Genomic DNA, 17,065 nt, shown 5'->3' on the forward strand with positions numbered 1-17,065 from the left:
AGGTAGACTCATTTCCGGGTTGTTGAATAGATGAACGACCAGATGAACACAGCTCACTTACTCACAGCTCACTCACGACTCGTATAGTTTGTCCTCCTATTCTATTCAAGCGCGTGAGTGTTGACCTTATGCTTGTCAATTTGATTGCGCACTAATTCTCGTCATTGTTGAATATCCTATCTTTGCTGAATTTTCTTTTCAGTCAGTCTGCCAGTGCCATTTTCAGTCGTGTCAGGTGTAATTTTGCTCCGGTTGGGGCGGGGCAAAATCGAAGTGTACAATACCTGCTGAATAGTAGTACACCTACAAGGAAGCCTGGGTGCACACCACCGATCACTTAAATCGAATGTCCCTAGGAATATAAGCTTAAATGCCAAACTTATATGTCAGACCTGTGACAGTACCATGAATCTTAATTAATTTTAAATCCAAGCAGGCTACAGCAGTAGACAGGTCGAGTTTTTAAGTGGGCGTCTTTAGTAAAAGTCAAGGAATATAATTAACGGCTTCATCATTCCTTTGAAGCCTGTTTGCTTATTTTCTAATGAAAAACTCCTAATTTAAAAGGATTAGTTAAAGTCACAGACAGTGGAGTGTACTCTTTACTTCGACTGATCGATTGATCAGCCTCCAAAACATTCTGTGTTACAATCACATTCTGGCAGCCCTATCAAGCACTTCATTCATCATCTAGGACTAGACCCTAAATGTATTATCCTTCCCACTACTTCAGCAGTATAAATCCAGTGAATTACTGTATAATTTGGGATTAAGGTACTATTGAGCCCTTAGCCTAACAAATGGAGATGAGGAACTGCTCTACTTTGTGATTGGTCTGATGATAATGATATGATATTTTCAGTGATCCAGTCATGCTTGACTGGTCACCATACCTGAATGGTCACCACTGCTGATCAGACAAACTAACACATATCACCCACCCTGACTTGGTGGTCCAGTGGTTATTTCAAAGGGTTTGAAAGCTGGAGGCCCAGGTTCAAATCCCACCCGAGACAATCTAGGGTTAGAGTTATTACTGAGCTAGATCAAGATTATTGATTAAATGTGAGATGACCAAACGTTAAACTTTTAAATGTTTTCACATTATTTATGTCAATAGAAATGTATTCTTCCTTTATCAAGATGCGTCAGTTCATTCCAGTTCACTTTGTCCAGTACTTCATTGCCGTAGGTTCCAGGTTTAAAATCCCGGAAGCATCAGGTTCATTTCAAGAATATCATCCCTTGAAGAAATACCTTTTCCCTGACATAAAAGAATTGGACCTTAAAAACTACCCTCACTGAAATAAGAGAACTGCAATAAAAACTCCTACTGAAATGAAAATCCCAACACATTTCAAATAATATTTTTTCAGTTTGTATACTCAATAAAACAAACACTCATACTGACTGCACTACTGCAATACTCATATAGGCAACTTCAGCACTTCGAATAGTGAATATCTGAAATTCTCTACCTGATGATGTTGTATCATGCGAATCACTAGACCTATTCAAGAAAAAACTCGACAAGCAATGGACAAATTACGAACTGAAATTTAATTATAAAGCAAAATGAACTGAAACTAGTCTATCCCCTTTTAGCAGCGCACTACGACGCAGATAACGGACTATGTACAGCTAACCAGTGCAAGATCGCAGAGCGGTCACTCACTTATATGCTGATACTGATACTGATACTGCAGTTCAATATCTAGCCAATAGCTGGAAAAACAACCAATGTTTGAAATGATTTGTTTACATTCCAAGACTTATAACAATCATCATTCAATTTATACATTTTCATCAGGGAACCCAATAAACCAAAACAATACAGGCATCATTTCAATCAACCTCATAAAACAATGCTTTTTTTGATATATTCTTATATTAATCTATCTTTTACAGGTTTACCTTTGCATTCTGTGATTTATAAGAAAAAAAAGAAGAAAGACTATCTTTGGTGAGACAAAGTTGAAAGGCCATCGATATGGCTGATACGGGCGAGGGGGCGAGTCAGGAGGCTGCACAGACAGTGGCTGATGTCGAAGCGTTTGTGAAATATCTGAAAAGGGTTGTTCCCGTTTTGTTAGAAGATGATGACGTTCTCCCGCAACCGTTCCTCGATGCACTAAATGACAGGACGGCGCGAGAATGTCTGAAAAAATTCGTCGGCGATTCACAAGTTACAGCAGTTGTCATCCAGCGTTTAGGTGCCTCAAAAGGTATGGGATACATCAAGCAACCCGGTTATAAAATTTACCGTTGCATATTATTTGACACCGTTTTTTTAACTGACAACTGTGAAATAGAAATTACACACATTACTGTGTTCCTCTAAAGCTGAAAATGCAAAGAAAATTTCATATTGAATGCAAGCTGATGAATATATTAATGTTGGTTTTAAAAGGAAAGATACAGTTAAATCTTGATAAATGTCTCGTTCATGAGAAAGATGGCATCTCTTCTCTACATATATCACAGTATTGTAGTATTGTTTTTATAGATAATTCAATTGAATACGAACCAGCCATAATATCAAATGAGGCGTCTTTAATTGATTTACCCAATCGTCGGTCAGTTGCAAGATGTTTTCTTAATGATTTCAGATGATATCGAGGAAGAAGGAAATGATGGAGAGGCTGCACAGGTTTCATATAACATCAGCACTGAGGTGCACTATAGTGGAAGCAAAATAAATAGGTGTGTGAAAACAATTCCTGATGGCACTTTTAGAAAAGATTTCTCAATGATCTGTTATAACGTAAACCTTGCCGGTCAAACTGGGACTGGCAAAATCCGTCTAAGCATAAGGGGCTAGTTGCACAGTCATGGGTTAGATACAAGACCAGTCTTAAGACCAATTTAGTTCTATAGACTAACAACATAAGCTTACGATTTAAGACCATATTTGGACGAAGTCATGAAAGTCAAAACAATATACTGGTTATATACACAGAAATACATGAAGTTTATTGTAACTACAGCTGTTCACTGAAAGTGTGCTGCGGTGAGGATCGTCAATTGAATATCGATGTAATCAATAAAAGACCGCTGATATTCGGTCTCTGTGGCAACCATTCCCATGTGTTCTCACCTGGTCTTGAGGGCATGAAAGTCGAAAACTGAAGTTGTTATGCAGAGTTTTATTCATAACTTATATATAAAAATTGGCATCAATTTATGACATTCCATGCCGGTATTAACCTTTATCTCATATAAACATAGGGTTCTTACAGATTATGGAAAATCAGGAAATTACAGATTTATTTTACCCTGCAGGGCAAATCTGGGTTTTCAGACTCTTTTCTTGAGAATTTAAGAAAGATGAAGTGAGGGAATTTTTGGTGTCTAGTTGTTTTGGCTGTGGAAGAGTGGCTCAAGGAACCTCTCAATAAGCCACATCCACCCCCTGAGGATATCTTATAATTTAATCAGGCAACCTTTAGGGGATGGAGGATTCCCTATAAGAATCCTCTCAACTGAGACCAGGGTAGACTTGATTTTGGCCATGAATTTCCATCGCGGTTAATTATTTATGAAAGTGAATCTTTGTTTTAGTGTTGTTGTTATAAAGAGAGGGCAGATCGTGGAAGCGGATAAGAGTTTCAGCGCTCAGTTACGTGTGATGAGTTTGAGTGAGGGTTCGCCTTATGAAACGTTACATTCTTATGTGAGCAACGCGGTCGGGCCATTCTTCAAGTCTTACGTCAGAGAATCGGGAAGAGCTGATAGGTCAGTTGGATATAGATAGGAAATTTAAAATTCATACTACGCTCTTTGATTCCTTCAAAACTTATTCGAATGAAGAATTTTTCTTAAGGACCCTCAATCACTTAGTTTGGATGTATTTTTGTCTGCAAAGTCAGTAAAAGTATCCAAACTTGAAATCTATAGAATACTTCATATTACCATGATAGATATTCCTAAAAAAGTCTCCAAATTCTAGATTCGATTGATGCAATGGTTATACCCTGATTTATATATAGTGTTAACGAATGATCAATGATTTTGATAATGAAAATGATTTGTAGAGATGGAGATAAAATGGCTCCTTCAGTGGAGAAAAAGATTGCAGAACTCGAAATGGGTCTTCTGCATTTACAACAGAACATCGATATTCCTGAAATCACTCTCGCCGTTCATCCACAAATTGCGGCTGCGATTAAGAAAGCCGGTGAAGAAGGGCGTCGACCGAAAGCTGGTGATTTCGGAGATAAAGTGGACGATGATCAGTTTTTAAACGCTCTTCAAGGTGGAGTTAATCGATGGATCAGAGAAATACAGAAGGTTTGAATCAGTTCCAGTCATGCAATCAACAGAGCATCGAGGGAAATGATCTGAGGGTCTTTAATTTCAAAATGACATATTAAGGTTTTTGAATAATTATGTCATTTGAAATTTTGAGGGTTTTATCAAAAACTCATGAATGCCTTCGGCTGAATTTGGGTAAAAATTAGGAGACTGGTTTTAAATTAGGTCTTTAAGATTTATTATTGGTTAAAACCTAAAATGAGTCATTGCAGAATATCATCACCCTTCACTCATCGGCATAAACCACTGATATTGTTTGTTTATTATATATCTGTTTAGGTGACTAAATTGGACAGGGATCCCGCTTCGGGAACCGCGCTGCAAGAAATCAGTTTCTGGTTGAATTTAGAACGAGCGTTACTTCGTATCCAAGAGAAAATCGAGAGCATCGAAGTCACTCTGACGCTTGACACTTTAAAGCACGGAAAACGTTTCTTCGCTCTCGTTAGTTTCGATACTGATCCAGGTATAGCGATCGTTTTAATTATATGTCGTCGTAAAATGTTGATTAACCCTTTCAGTGCGTCTACACCGCAATGCGGTCTATAAATCAGTGATAAATTTTGCTCGTACACCGCATTGCGGTGTATTGATGTAATTAGTAATTGGTAATTATCTCTCTTGAAAAATGGCAGCACCTGTCAAACATAGTGAAATATTAGTAACTAACGATACACTGCGCCGCGGTGTAGACGCACTACAGTGGTATTCCTGTTATTCAACACACTAGGGTGGAATTTCTTAAAATTTTCAAATTATCTCCAGCACTATAGGGTATTAATTAGTCAGCACTGAAAGGGTTAAAGATTGTAATTAATGTTTGTTTGAACGGTATTTAACCAGGTCTGAAGCAAGCACTCGATACAGTGAATGATTATAATCCGTTGATGAAAGATTTCCCGTTGAATGACCTGCTATCAGCCACGGAACTGGATAAAATCTGTTCGGCTCTGCAAGCGATTTTCACTCATCTCAGAAAGATCAAGACGACCAAGTATCCAATTCAAAGAGCATTACGTCTTGTTGAAGCTATATCTAGAGATCTGAGCAGTCAGTTGTTTAAGGTATTTCCTAATTCTCATCACGCTCATATTGCAGTCATTTGACTTTGTACTTATACATGTACATGTCTATCATCATGTGTAATGATAGCTGTTCAGAATTTTTGAATGAAATGTTTTATTTAATGCAATGTCTAGAATTGACACCAAGAGTTATCATCGTGGAAATTAAATACAAAAAATAAGGGATATATCTTAACTGTACAATTAAAGACTCAAAATATTTGATTGCATAGAGATTTCATTCAAAATTTTGGGTTTCATCATAAATAATCTTTGTTTTGGATGGTTTGACATTCTGTTCATGATAATGTGTTGTTATAGGTTCTGAGTACCAGACGTTTGATGCATATTCCGTTTGAAGAGTTTGAGAAAGTGATGAATTCATGCTTCGATGTGTTCACCACGTGGGACGATGAATACGATAAACTACAAGGTTTATTACGAGATCTCGTCAAGAAGAAACGCGAAGAACATTTGAAAATGGTTTGGAGAGTGAATCCAGCTCATAAACGCCTTCAAAACCGACTCGATCAAATGAGAAAGTAAGTTTCTGGGTTAGTGACGTAAATCAAATATGCGAAACTTGATTCCATTTACAAGTTACAAGGTTAGAAGACCATGCCCCAGTTGTTCAGTCTAACTGGAGTTAGAATTTTTTTTCCTTACAGTAAAATCCTCGATTAGAATTTGACTCAGAATTTCATCTTCACTGAGTTGACTCTTCACGGGGAACTGTGGAACTGTATCACGGTATAAAATCCTATGTTTATAAAACTGATATGTTTAATATTTGAAGGTTTCGTCGTCAACACGATCAGCTACGTCAGGTGATCGTACGTGTATTGCGTCCTGCTACAGTCGTCGCGCGTCCCGGTAGTCCTACCGGTGATAGTAACGAACCTGTGAAATCCGAACCCGCTGGTTTAGACGCTGCTGATGCTAACGCTATCGAGGTTTGTTCATCGACGAATTGAAGTCATTTCTTAATAAACGATACCGGAGATTATTTCCATAGATTTTGTTCATTTTATAGGAGGTGAACATGGCTTATGAGAACGTCAAAGAGGTCGATAGCTTGGACGTATCCAAAGAAGGAACCGATGTTTGGGAAAACTCTATCAAAAGGTCAGGATTCCATTGCGATCATTCTCAAAAATACAGCCAAAGTTCATTATAATGCCATCTTTTTCAATGCCATTGCTCACTCAACGCGATTTTGTAGAGAACAGATTTGTCAAATCTAACTCAAATTCAATGATAATACCATTCTTTATGGCGCTGCGTTTTAATGCCAAATTCGTTTTGAGGCCATATTTTTCATTCGCCCCAACAGTGGCATTATTAATGACTTTTACTGTACTCCTAATATTCGCTGCTATCGAGTGAAGTGATGTAGTTATTGATGTATTATATGTTTTGTAGATATGATGAGAAGATCGATCGTGTTGAAACACGAATTACAGCGCGATTACGAGATCAACTCGGAACGGCGAAAAATGCAAACGAGATGTTCCGCATATTCTCGAGATTTAACGCGCTATTCGTGAGACCTCACATTCGCGGAGCTATTCGAGAATATCAAACGCAACTCATACAACGAGTTAAAGATGATATCGAGTTTCTGCATGAAAAGTTCAAGGTGAGATCTATAGCGGATCGAGTCAACTGATGACTGTTCTGTTCAGTGCATCTGAGTCAATATGGCTACTCCCACTCAGGATTTGTCTTAAGCTCTTGTTTCAACCAGGACCATTTGCTAAGCGCAACTTACTTCAACAATCCTTATGTCGAAACCATCTAGAGTGATAGTGGCCAGGGTACATCGGAGTTCTCTCTGAGACGGGACAAATCCAAAACCATGTCAAACACCATCGGTTACTATAAGATGAACTGAAGTTTATTTTAATCAACCAGTTACCACTAAAATATCGACATCCCTGTAGTATGTTGTCTTTTAATGATGGCCCCATTTCCATTTTAAATCACCCATGAAATGCTCCAAGCAACAAGTCTGTTCACTATGTGGTGACTGAACTATTCGAATTCCCTTACTGAACGTGAGCCTAAGTTGATTGAGTCTCTACGAAGTTCCACACTTTAATTTGGCTTTTAAAAGTTTTATTATGGGACTACAGCAAACTAAACTCTCTCAAGTATTAAATCTGTTTTCTATGTTTATAGGTTCAGTACGCTCACAGTAAAGCTTGTCGTATGAGTAGAGTACGCGATCTACCGCCGGTCTCCGGTTCAATAATCTGGGCTCGTCAGATCGAGAGACAACTGAACGCTTACATGCGCCGCGTCGAAGACGTCCTCGGTAAAAGTTGGGAACAACATCTCGAAGGACAGAAACTGAAAGCGGACGGAGATAGTTTCAAATTGAAACTGAATACGCAAGATGTGTTTGAAGACTGGCAGAGGAAGGTACTCATCTGACAATTCTACTAATCATGACTCAAGAGAAACCCAGGGCCCGGTTTTGTAGACTGCTATTATCATTAACCCTGGACCCAGTTTCACAAAAAGGATTAAGGCCTAAATCGATTTAAGATAAACTGAACTAGTGAAGAAATTAAATCGATTTAAGAGATAAACCTTTTTTGTGAAACTGGGCCCAGGGGTTAACTTGACTGAGAATGAATTGCCTTAGCCCCCGGGTTTAAAGTTAATACCAGTCTATAAAACCGGGCCCAGATTAATCTTCAGGGTTAATTTGTAGCGCAAAATCATTCATAGAATTTTGAGATATCATGGATAGATTTTATTGAATCTTGAAGAAATCCGGTTGTAGTTGTCCACTAGCAAAATTGGTGGTTCCATAACTCCGATATGAAATAAACAGTAACACACGTTTGAACGTTCAATGAACAGGTTCAACAGAAACAGCTCGGAGTTTCCGGACGTATTTTCCTGATTGAATCTACACGCTCGCGAGTCGTCGGAAAAGGAAACGTTCTCAAATTGAAAGTGAACTTCTTACCGGACATCATTACATTGTCTAAGGAGGTAAAAATCGGCTTTAATCGGGAATTTTCGAATAATTTTAGTGAAATTCTTCGAATGAACGACTATTAAGTATATGTTTCATTTCAGGTACGAAATCTGAAATGGCTCGGATTCAGAGTACCGCTAGCGATTGTTAACAAGGCTCATCAGGCTAATCAACTGTATCCATTCGCTATTTCGCTGATCGAAAGCGTACGAACTTACGAACGAACTTGTGAGAAAGTAGAAGAGAGACAGTCTATTAGTTTGTTAGTAGCGGGACTCAGAAAGGACGTACAGGCTCTGATTGCTGAGGTAAATTCATCGATACTTTGTGTATATCTGATTTTTTTGTAGCGTTGACCCGTAAAACCCGTTATTGATGTGGATTATTTCAGGGTATCGGCTTAGTTTGGGAATCGTACAAACTGGATCCATACGTACAAAGACTCGCTGAAGCAGTTTTCAACTATCAGGAGAAGGTGAGTAAACTACTACAGTTTATAGGATAGATGGCAGATGTGCGAAACCAGCCGCAGATATCGAAATGTTGTCTTCTACATTTACTGTTATCATTTTCAGGTTGATGATTTGTTAGCCGTCGAAGAATTGATCGATATTGAAGTGCGTTCGCTGCAAACATGTCAATATTCCGGCGCCGTATTCGCGGATATACTGAACAAAATACAAAAGGCTGTCGACGATTTGAGCTTACACCAGTACTCGAATTTACCGCAATGGGTCGCCAAACTAGACCAGGAGGTAATATATAGAAATAGTTTTCCTGAAAGTAACCCTCATTTTCATTTGGAAAAAAAGCCACTTATGTATTGCTTCTAAAGAGTGAAATTTACATTTTGAAGACTAATCAGTAAATGTGGACGCTATGTAATGTTAACTGATTTTATTAGTGATACATGTACAAGTTTTCGCCGCTATTGTATTCTAGTTATGTCAGGTTAATTAATCTACAAATTACAACCTGTTTTCATGTTTATTGATTCGACACTACAGCTCCTCTAAAACTCATTTTGAACACTTTTATCGATAATGAATGATTTGAATGTTTTCAGGTTGAGAAACACTTGGCCAATCGTCTTCAGGCCGGTTTAAAGGAATGGACGAAATGTTTAAGCGGACAAACGGAAGAACAGATTGATTTGAGTATGGATACCGACGCGCCGGTTCAACAAGCTCATAAACCAGGAGGTGAACCTCAAATCAAGGTCAGTGAAATGTCATGTTTTTTCAATCAGTTCGAAATGTTTCGTTTCAAATGAAGAAATGTAGAATGAGTTTAAACGTGTCTTTTGTTCGTCACTCAGTAATATGAGGCTTTGGTTAATGACATTTGGTTAGGCCATATGTAAATTTTCAGTCAAATTTCAAGGGTTTTTCATACTCAGAACTTAACCAATAAGGGCTTATAGCAAAATGATAATAGTTGGGACTCATACTAACGGATGCTAATTAGTGTCATTGGAAATTGTGAGGAAATATCTGACTGTTACTAAAACTTCTCCACTAATATTCTAAATCTGCGCCTGTGATTAATATCTGAAGAAAGATTTTCTATTTTTGAGTTGTTTATATTGTGGGGGATGAAGTAAAGTTCATTAGAGAATGATAAATCAGTATGCATAGAAATAGGCAGCAAGGACAGCAGCTGTATTTGTTTTGATCCTGTATCTATTCAACTCAATATTTGGATACTTTATCGATATTTTCTACTAATGAGTCTCAAATTCACGTTTATATATCAATAGTTTATCAACAACACAATAACAATGGTAACCTTTCTGATGATGTGCTGCTATTTCCATCTAGAGATAATGAGCAGTTTTCATTCGGTTGTTCGGGTGTCACTGCTGAAATGTCGTTGACAGTTCTGTTGACCTTCATGATTTCGAAAAAAATACAGACCTATAACTTCCAGAAGCATTTTCAACTCAATCTACTAATTAGCGAAGCCTTTCGACCTCACAATAAACTGGAAATTAGTAATTATTTTCTCAAGGCTGGAAAAAGATGAAATTTTAAGTTTTGTGTCTGAAACTATGGAATTTTAGAAATGTTGTTCGGATAATCTTTCTTGTGGTTTTACTACTGTAGACGTAGTATTTGTTTTCATAAACTTAAATTCTGCCTCAGTGATTTCCTCATTTACTCTGTATCTATTGAAATCTGGATGTTCGGCCCTGGAGTTATGCAAAGCTACAACATCAAAGATGGCAAATAGTACGAGCCGAGCTCAGAATATCTGGGCCAGGACCCTCAGCCTCACGTTTATATAATGAGCCTCTAGTACGTCCTTTATTTCGAGATCTATTGCTTCTTCACTGTCTAGAATTCACAATGTGGCTGTGACCCTGATTGGCCAGTAATGAATGATGAGCAGGATTTGATAAATCGTAGCTAAAAATAACCCCCTCAAAACAATCAAATGAGACATGCATGAAAAATATTAATTGTCTCGTGGTTGGGAGTGTCATCTCATTTCATCACAGCTCAATGGGAGTCATTACCGCGAGATGCATTCGAACGTCTTTGTAAGATTTTGACGAATGACCGACGGTAATTAGAGAAGAGTTTTATTTGATCGTCGATCCGGAGGGCGAGAGAGAGAGACGAACATCGTGTGAATCCGACGGTGGTCTTCGCGCTGCTCATTCTCGCTGCAAATGGCTTCGGGTTCGCTAATCCATTTAGGGTAAAAGCAAATGAAAAGAAAAGCCTCAATATCTGACTCCAGTGAATTCCATTAGCAACTGTCGTCAGCCCGTGTTCACTGCACTGTCACATGAGTTCTCTTGATTATTTGCTTTTATCAGTAATATTCGCTGGTTTTCTTACAGTGGTCTCTTTGATTCGGGTCTCATTCGACTCGTGTTCTTTCATTTCACTAACTATATTATGTCCATTGGTGGCTATCTACAAAAATGTACCTAAACCAGAGTCCAGAATGTAGACTGTGCAGTTGGTAGGTACGTACTTAGTCATTTGTCAGTAATTCTAGGTGACTTGCAATCAGCTTACTGTTAAGCATCACGTACTCTTTTATAATTCTAGTAGATTTGGGGTTTTTGATTTATCAGTGCAAAGATAAAATCTATCAATCGACACATGACACCTTCAAGTAGAAAGACTTTGAGATTTCCACATAATGAGATCTTTTTATTACAATTGCATGTGACTTCTAACCTGAAAATCAGGGAATAGTGTAGGAATTTAGTAAAAAAGCTAATAGGGAATTTATTGAGATTGCTAGATTGCGCATGAAATAAAACAGTTTCCATCTATGTCAGATACCATACGTATTTTACTGCATTATTTGATTGGATTCTTAGTAGATCAAGTCAGGGAAAACAACGTGTTTGTCAGGGAATAGTCAGGTTCAAAATTGTATGCGGCCATGATATTGAGTAGATTGTTTTTAAGATGAAGCTCATCCTCGTGAAGCTCGTGTCACTCTCGTGTCATGCTGCGTGTGTCTTATTAGAAATGGTCATTCGCATTTCTGTGATTTCCACGAACTTCACTGCAGACAAAATCTGATGTAATCGGACAGATGAATAAACAGCATCATTTACAAAGCTGTCAACATCACGTCTCAATGTATTCATCATTATCATTTATCACGTTCGTTCGTTCTAGTCTTGGAATTAGTAATTATTTTTTAAGGCTCGGAAAAGTAATGAAATTTTAAGTTTTGTGTCTGCAGCTATGAAAAGACTATGGAACTTTAGAAATATGGTCTGGATAATTTTTGCTTGTGGTTTTAGTATAAGCGGCCTGTATAGTATTTGTTATCATAAACTGCCCGATCTAAGCACTTGTCTGATTGCCCTAGTATATTATCATTAGGGCAAATAGGTTATCATTATCACTTGTCCCCCGGGCTAGTGTGTTTTTGTATCTCAAAGCCATCTCCCAATCGATACAACAGTTGGACTGCTTGTGTAGGGCAAGTAGATATTTGAGGGGGCAAGTATAAAATTTCAGATATAGGCCTACTTGCCCCCGGGCAAGTGGTTTTTATTCCTTAGATCGGACTCTGTATTAGCTATGAAATTTAGATATTTGGCCCTGGAAAAACGTATGTAAGATGACTGAAGCACGTGTATAATCTAAAGGGATTGCTTTCGTTTTAGAATCTGACAAAAAAATATTGACTCATCTTTCGTGGAATGTTTTTCAAACCTTACGTGTTATGAGTTATATATTATCTATTCGTGTCTGCGTCAAATAATTGTCTTCGCTGAAAAACCTGTTCATTAATCTCCAAGTCGATTCTTATATTGTGGCCAATTTTTTTTCACCCATACAAATGTAGAATAAATAATCAATGGTATGAATACTGGAATTCTGTCTCGTAATGGACAAGTATCGAAAAATGTTGTAAATTGTAATGTTGTTTATATAACAGTGATATAAACACAGCTGAATATGCAGGCATCGATTTTGGCGATATCCTGGTATGTGGAGGGTACTTGATATTTTGTTAGCATCCTAAAAATTTAAGTAAAACTATCCTGACAGAATACTGGAAAATTTCAGATTTCACCATTAGGAGATGTTTAATTTGGTATTTTTCTTGATTAAGACAGGATGGCGCCACTTATCTGGAAATCAGGGAAAGTCTGGGAATTTTCTTTTCTTTAATATAGTCAGGGAATTTTGTATAAAAAAATGCTATAAGTCAGGCAAATTTGTTAAGATTGCTAGATCGCGTGTAGAATCAAACAGTTTCCATCTATGTCTCTTACCTACTTGACTGTGTTAATTGATGGATTCTTAGTAGCAAGTCAGGGTAAACAACATGCATATCAGAGAATAGTCAGGGAAAGTCGGGGGGAGTAAGTGAAATAAAAGTAGCGACCATGTTAGAAAATAATACCAAAGTCAAACTGGGATACCGCTAAACTTACTGGGATACCACTAAACTTACTGGGATACCACTAAACTTACTGGGATACCACTAAATTTACTGGGATACCACTAAACTTACTGGGATACCACTAAACTTACTGGGATACCGCTAAACTTACTGGGATACCACTAAACTTACTGGGATACCACTAAACTTACTGGGATACCACTAAACTTACTGGGATACCACTAAACTTACTGGGATACCGCTAAACTTACTGGGATACCGCTAAATTTACTGGGATACCACTTAACTTACTGGGATACCGCTAAACTTACTGGGATACCAACAATGGCGGATTTCGTATTTTATAAATCGAGCCTTGATTTTTTGTGGTTGATGTTGTTGATATAAAAGTGGCAGATTAAAAAGGGCGAGCACCTCGGCACGTGCTGCCCCCTAACTGCCTACCTGGATCCAGGTGTATTAAGTTGATGTTTTTTGATGTTGTGTAAACTCTTAACGCGGTAATTACCGATAATTGGTGCAATCGACATGAAAGTGCCGTCGGTCGCGTATCCTTGGTAACTAAAATCTCCAGCCCCCGTCTTCGATGGAATTTTTAAAAATTGAGATGAATTACATCACGTGTACGGTGGAAATGAGTCGAGACACGAGCAGACGGCAAATTCAATTTTCATTAGAAGCCAATGATGATTAACTTGATCTTTGATGATCGGAGAAGAGCTTTCTAAAAAACACTTTTAGTGATTTTTATTCTTCGAACGGTTCTTTAGAAATTTCGAAAGAAAGCGCCATTCGCGTATAAGTCTCTCGAGGCGATGTTTCACGAAATGTTTGATTTAGTTGCGCTCGGTTACTTCGTGTTTTATTCAATTCAAAATTCAAAAATCTTAATTGTCTCTGAATGAAGTTACACGATAATAAGTTGACGCAAAAACGTAGAGATGGATGCATAATGAGTCCGGTAATGAGGACAACAATTCAAAATTTCATACCTTGTTTCTCATTTCTGCCGAGCTTAAAAGTTGACCCGGCAGGCTGCCGATCTAAAAATTCTACCCTTGACATTACTTTAAAAAAAAATCATGATCAAACTAAAGGCCCCCGCATGCGAACTGAATGATGCGGATGCAAATTTTTGGCACGCGTCTAGATGATTTTTCCAGGGCATTTTCATCGTCAACGCACGTGCGTCATTACTCAAAAACCGATGATAGCATATCAATTTTGGAAAAGAATATCGTTTGCTGCGGATCAAACCATCATTCATTTTGTTTGACTCGCTCGCTGAACTCGAAAATGAAATTTTGAAATAGAAATATAATTTTAATTTTAATTTTATTGGTGATGGTAATGTTTGAAAGTTTTCTGAGAAAAAAGATTAAATGTGTCTTGGATATCATCTTAGATTCATGCTTTTGTCAGTTGTTAAAATACTTTGTCGATTGTCGATGGTCGACGGTGATCCGGCTTCACTGTCACACGACCAAATTCATCGATCGCTATCGCCATCTATAACAAATAAAACATGGCAGCGTCCATGGCTCCACCGGTGAACTGGGTGTGCGTTCGATGAATGATTTATGAAAACCTGCCCGGAGTTGCATTTCTCTGACTCTATGTATTGAAATCATGCGAGTCCCAAAGATTACCTCGAAAACAATGAAAACAGAAGATAGAAATTCTTTATATGTTCATGTATATAATATTCATGTATTAAAAAACATAATATAAACATTTTCAAATATAGTATTTAACATCATTCCATGTTTTACACAAACTGTACTCGATCACTGTATAATCATCAAAATATATCATCCAATCACAAATCTGTATATTAAAAACCTACTTAATACATATTTGATTCATTCGTGATAAATAAACTTGAATATTGTTTTCAATATTTCAAATTTGTATAAAGTGGGTTTCGATCTTATTATCGTTTCTCCGGGTCTAAGAGTATACGGAGCTATTCTACAAATCTCTAATATCTCAATCAAATCAATTAGAATTAACTCAAACTGAATTCAAATACTAGAAACTATTTCTACTTATCAGATTTCACCATTAGGAGATGTTTAATTTGGTATTTTTCTTGATTAAGACAGGATGGCGCCACTTATCTGGAAATCAGGGAAAGTCTGGGAATTTTCTTTTCTTTAATATAGTCAGGGAATTTTGTATAAAAAAATGCTATAAGTCAGGCAAATTTGTTAAGATTGCTAGATCGCGTGTAGAATCAAACAGTTTCCATCTATGTCTCTTACCTACTTGACTGTGTTAATTGATGGATTCTTAGTAGCAAGTCAGGGTAAACAACATGCATATCAGAGAATAGTCAGGGAAAGTCGGGGGGAGTAAGTGAAATAAAAGTAGCGACCATGTTAGAAAATAATACCAAAGTCAAACTGGGATACCGCTAAACTTACTGGGATACCACTAAACTTACTGGGATACCACTAAACTTACTGGGATACCACTAAATTTACTGGGATACCACTAAACTTACTGGGATACCACTAAACTTACTGGGATACCGCTAAACTTACTGGGATACCACTAAACTTACTGGGATACCACTAAACTTACTGGGATACCACTAAACTTACTGGGATACCACTAAACTTACTGGGATACCGCTAAACTTACTGGGATACCGCTAAATTTACTGGGATACCACTTAACTTACTGGGATACCGCTAAACTTACTGGGATACCAACAATGGCGGATTTCGTATTTTATAAATCGAGCCTTGATTTTTTGTGGTTGATGTTGTTGATATAAAAGTGGCAGATTAAAAAGGGCGAGCACCTCGGCACGTGCTGCCCCCTAACTGCCTACCTGGATCCAGGTGTATTAAGTTGATGTTTTTTGATGTTGTGTAAACTCTTAACGCGGTAATTACCGATAATTGGTGCAATCGACATGAAAGTGCCGTCGGTCGCGTATCCTTGGTAACTAAAATCTCCAGCCCCCGTCTTCGATGGAATTTTTAAAAATTGAGATGAATTACATCACGTGTACGGTGGAAATGAGTCGAGACACGAGCAGACGGCAAATTCAATTTTCATTAGAAGCCAATGATGATTAACTTGATCTTTGATGATCGGAGAAGAGCTTTCTAAAAAACACTTTTAGTGATTTTTATTCTTCGAACGGTTCTTTAGAAATTTCGAAAGAAAGCGCCATTCGCGTATAAGTCTCTCGAGGCGATGTTTCACGAAATGTTTGATTTAGTTGCGCTCGGTTACTTCGTGTTTTATTCAATTCAAAATTCAAAAATCTTAATTGTCTCTGAACGAAGTTACCAGTAATAATAAGTTGACGCAAAAACGTAGAGATGGATGCTGAATGAGTCCGGTAATGAGGACAACAATTCAAAATTTCATACCTTGTTTCTCATTTCTGCCGAGCTTAAAAGTTGACCCGGCAGGCTGCCGATCTAAAAATTCTACCCTTGACATTTCTTTAAAAAAAAAATCATGATCAAACTAAAGGCCCCCGCATGCGAACTGAATGATGCGGATGCAAATTTTTGGCACGCGTCTCGATGATTTTTCCAGGGCATTTTCATCGTCAACGCACGTGTGTCATTACTCAAAAACCGATGATAGCATATCAATTTTGGAAAAGAATATCGTAGATTTATTACATACCCCGGTAATAATCGCTTTCTGTACGATACCTGAATTAATAAACATCATAATTTTCCCCTCGCAAAACACCCAAAACCGTTACAGAAGAATTCCTTTATATTTGAATAGATAAGTACTTGTGAACGAAAATGTACTTGTAAATGGTGCAGAT

General features: G+C 37.6%; 1 protein-coding gene across 4 annotated transcripts in view; it reads left to right on the plus strand.

Annotated features, from left to right (window-relative positions):
• The first annotated feature begins 16 nt into the window (after window positions 1–16).
• Window positions 17–17,065, plus strand: part of LOC141900788 (cytoplasmic dynein 1 heavy chain 1-like) — a 49,916-nt gene continuing 32,867 nt past the window's right edge. For all 4 annotated transcript variants that reach the window (XM_074787835.1, XM_074787851.1, XM_074787829.1 and 1 more), the window contains exons 1-17: window positions 17–113; window positions 1,909–2,225; window positions 2,610–2,703; window positions 3,562–3,735; window positions 4,035–4,290; window positions 4,594–4,780; window positions 5,158–5,378; window positions 5,700–5,920; window positions 6,175–6,331; window positions 6,412–6,503; window positions 6,801–7,017; window positions 7,560–7,802; window positions 8,250–8,384; window positions 8,472–8,678; window positions 8,762–8,845; window positions 8,946–9,125; window positions 9,437–9,589. In XM_074787835.1, the coding sequence (XP_074643936.1) occupies window positions 1,991–2,225; window positions 2,610–2,703; window positions 3,562–3,735; window positions 4,035–4,290; window positions 4,594–4,780; window positions 5,158–5,378; window positions 5,700–5,920; window positions 6,175–6,331; window positions 6,412–6,503; window positions 6,801–7,017; window positions 7,560–7,802; window positions 8,250–8,384; window positions 8,472–8,678; window positions 8,762–8,845; window positions 8,946–9,125; window positions 9,437–9,589 (2,856 nt within the window). In that variant the 5' untranslated portion in view covers window positions 17–113; window positions 1,909–1,990. The remainder of the gene's footprint in view (window positions 114–1,908; window positions 2,226–2,609; window positions 2,704–3,561; window positions 3,736–4,034; window positions 4,291–4,593; window positions 4,781–5,157; window positions 5,379–5,699; window positions 5,921–6,174; window positions 6,332–6,411; window positions 6,504–6,800; window positions 7,018–7,559; window positions 7,803–8,249; window positions 8,385–8,471; window positions 8,679–8,761; window positions 8,846–8,945; window positions 9,126–9,436; window positions 9,590–17,065) is intronic.

Source organism: Tubulanus polymorphus, chromosome 1 (genome assembly GCF_964204645.1).
Source record: "Tubulanus polymorphus chromosome 1, tnTubPoly1.2, whole genome shotgun sequence".
In the NCBI taxonomy this organism is placed as follows: Eukaryota; Metazoa; Nemertea; class Palaeonemertea; order Tubulaniformes; family Tubulanidae; genus Tubulanus; species Tubulanus polymorphus.